The sequence below is a fragment of the Takifugu flavidus genome, unplaced genomic scaffold (assembly GCF_003711565.1).
Source record: "Takifugu flavidus isolate HTHZ2018 unplaced genomic scaffold, ASM371156v2 ctg878, whole genome shotgun sequence".
Taxonomy (NCBI): Eukaryota; Metazoa; Chordata; class Actinopteri; order Tetraodontiformes; family Tetraodontidae; genus Takifugu; species Takifugu flavidus.
In genome coordinates this window covers 1-3,429 of record NW_026622488.1, presented here as the reverse complement: position 1 = coordinate 3,429, position 3,429 = coordinate 1, and the positions used below count along the sequence as shown (strand labels likewise).

Genomic DNA, 3,429 nt, shown 5'->3' with positions numbered 1-3,429 from the left:
GGGGATTGTTGGCAAATGATTAATGTTATCGTTACGTTATAATGACTGAAGAAGAAGACCGAAGACACGATGAATCAAATCAAGAAGTTCTTTATTATGTGAATACCGGTACTTCCTCAACCAGGAATGACGTGTAAATTTGTGAAATGTAACAATTCCTAATTCTAGTTTCCAATATTTTAGATTCAAAAACATCACACAGTTCAAATGCTGGTGATTAAACGTGCACCAGGACACATCCTAAATATCCGTCCTGTCACAGAGATCTTAATTACTACAGCTTCCTTTGAGGTCTGGTGTCTCTACTCTGTGTCCTTTTGTCCTTGAATAAGGTTTGGACGTTTCCAGACACCACCGGCCGTCTGACCTTTACCAGCCGTGGAACTGACAATAACAATGAGAAGAATCACCAACACAATAACAACAGCGATGCCTGCCATCAGTTCCTTGTGTTTCACCAGATCTGAATAAAGAAAAGCAGCATGGTGAAGCCTTCAGAGGTCTTTCAGGTATGAGGATCCAGGTGTAAATAATACTCACAGTCAAACACTGCCTTCGTCCAGATGGCTGAAATGACAAAAATGAGCGTTATTAATGGACTGAGACAACTTCCTGCACAACCTTCATCAACATTTTGTGTTTACTTCAGGAATAGGAATGTTGAGACTTTTCTGGATCTGATTCCAGGCAATATCGTTGCGGTTACACCTGAGGAGCCTGCCTTGATGGAACAGGGAGTCGACAGTGAGGCGGACGTTTCTAGGGAGCTCCTGTAATCTGCTCTCTACAATCACCAGATGAGGATCAAAGGTGTGATGCATCACCACCAGAATTACTGCTTTATTATCTGGAGACATAGAAAAGACCAGGGTGACTCAGGAAGGTAAGTTTGACTTTCACTTCTGCTTTAACAACTTTGAATCTTCATGTTACATTTAGTTCCATCACATTCACACTTAAGTTGCTACCTGGGAGTCCCTCCAGGGCCTCGTCAATTTCTGTTTTGATTCGGTATCTGACTGGACAGAAAACCAAATAATAATCTGCATCTTCCGGAATGTTCACTTCAGTGTGTCCAACACGTTTCATTTTGGAAACCCATTCCATGTGAGCGTTTTTTGTTTCTGAAGCCACGTAGACAAAGAACTTTGTTCCAGATACTGAAGAGAGAAAGGAAGAAGTGTGTTATTGTGAGGGTGAAGTTTTGATCACCCGCGCTGTTCGTTCACTAGACTCAGAGTAACCACGCAAACAACTGGAGTCCTTGCAAGGGAGAGCTGAGCAGCAGTTCAAGCTTCCTCTCTCAACTCTGCTCGTCTGCTGCTCGCTCACCTCTTTTATTGGTGCAAACAGAATGGGTGTCTAAACAGGATCTCATAACTCATTGCCTTCTGACATCTTCTCCCATCTTAACGAACTTCTCTAATCTTGACCAACAGGATACATCTGGGTGCTGGGCTTGGTTGTAAGCAGCTTCAGCACTTTTACAAAACATTCTCATGTTCTTCTTTTCCTGTCAACATTCCTCAAACACTTAAAATCTACATATCATAGCATTTAAAGATAATACTAATAACAACAATAATTACAATAATTCTTCTCACAGGCCTTTTGTCCTTGAAAGAGGTTTGGACTTTTCCAGACACCACCAGCCGTCTGACCTTTACCCAGCCGTGTACTTGACAATAACAATGACAAGAATCACCAACAAAATACAAACAAAGATGACTGCCAACACTCCCATATGGTTCACCAGACCTGGATAAAGAAAAGCAGCATGGTGAAGCCTTCAGAGTTCTTTCAGGTATGAGAATCCAGGTATAAATAATACAGTACTCACAGTCAACCACTGCCTTTGTCGAGGATGGCTGAAATGACAAAAATGAGCGTTATTAATGGACTGAGACAACTTCCTGCACAACTTTTCATAAACATTTTGTGTTTACTTACTTCAGGAATAGGAATGTTGAAAGTTTTCTGGATCTGATTCCAGGCAATATCGTTGCGGTTACACCTGAGGAGCCTGCCTTGATAGAACAGGGAGTCGACAGTGAGGCGGACGTTTCTAGGGAGCTCCTGTAATCTGCTTTCTACAATCACCAGATCAGGATCAAAGGTGTGATGCATCACCACCAGAATTACTGCTTTATTATCTGGAGACATAGAAAAGACCAGGGTGACTCAGCAAGGTAAGTTTCACTTTCACTTCTGCTTTAACAACTTTGAATCTTCATGTTACATTTAGCTCCATCCAAGTCTTTTTCACTTGCCATGATTAGGTCGGGACTCTAACACCTAGTCCTATAGAGAAGTCTGATGTCTGGTGTCAAAACCAGTGACTGCTGCGAAAGAGCAGATGACAACCGGGGAAAGACCTGGTGACAGCCAGGAGAGACTGCTGGCAGGAGGGAATAGACCCCACCGGGGCTGCACGGGCCAGCTACCCATGTTAGCAGGAGCCGGTCACTAAATAGTGATTCGGTGCCACCCAATATTGCTACAAAGAGCTCGAAAGGAAAAATACCCCTCGAGTCTACGAGAGTGGGGGTGGAAGATGACTCATTGGCGGACCACACGGTAACGAACCTTGCAACGGAAACGACAATGAATCAAAAGCTTAGCATGGCAGGTAATGGAGCAACGGCAATGGCAGAATGCAAGCTACAGAGCTGCATCTGCGGCTGGAACATCAGAGAAGGGCCTCAAGATCCACCAGGGTAGGAAAAAGTGCCTGAGAGAGCTAAGTGAGGGGCCTCGCATTGACCACTACTTCCTCAGAGGTAGGGCAAATAAGTCGATTGAAGCCCAGTGGCAGGATAATCACCACAGTCCACAGGGTATCAGAACCCCAGACGAAGCTCAACTAGGCATGGATCCACCCATGGACGTGAGCACAGAGCCCATCCAGCCGCAGCCAGCAGTAGAGAGGAAGCTGGAGGGACGAAAACCTCAAATTTTGTGGCCTAAATCCTGCCAAAAAGAGTAGTGGGAAACCATTAATATAGACCTTGTGCACCTCCTGGAAGGCCTGAAAGGAGGCATGGAGAAGAAGCTCGACAAGATTGGGGAAATCATCTACAGCTATGGGGCAGAGAGATTGGGGTGAAAAAGCGGAACCTTAAGTTGCAGAAGGAACCAGCTCATCTCAAGTCCAGGAGGCAGCGAGAGATTTAAAGGCTTGTGAAGAAAGAAGATGTCTGAGAAAACAGTGGAAGAAGGCCGCCGAAGCAGAGAGGAAAGGACTTGAGGCACTACAAGGCGACCTCAAGCAACGTCTGGCAACACTGAGAAGAGCTGAATGCTTGAGAAAGCAACACAAGAAGAAGGAGCGAGCGAGGACTTCCTTCTACAGAGATCCCTACAAGTTTGTGAAAGCCCTCTTTGTCAAGGAGAAATTTGGGACCCTCAAAGCACCCATAAAGGAACTAG

General features: G+C 44.9%; 1 protein-coding gene across 1 annotated transcript; it reads right to left on the bottom strand.

Annotated features, from left to right (window-relative positions):
* Positions 1–579: 579 nt before the first annotated feature.
* Positions 580–3,069, bottom strand: LOC130521332 (uncharacterized). Its single transcript, XM_057024917.1, has 4 exons — positions 1,951–3,069; positions 1,841–1,868; positions 969–1,160; positions 580–847 (listed from the first exon to the last, which is right to left on the bottom strand). Exons 1-4 carry the CDS (start codon positions 2,161–2,163, stop codon positions 627–629), a joined length of 654 nt encoding a protein of 217 aa, XP_056880897.1. The 5' UTR covers positions 2,164–3,069; the 3' UTR covers positions 580–626.
* Positions 3,070–3,429: the final 360 nt, after the last annotated feature.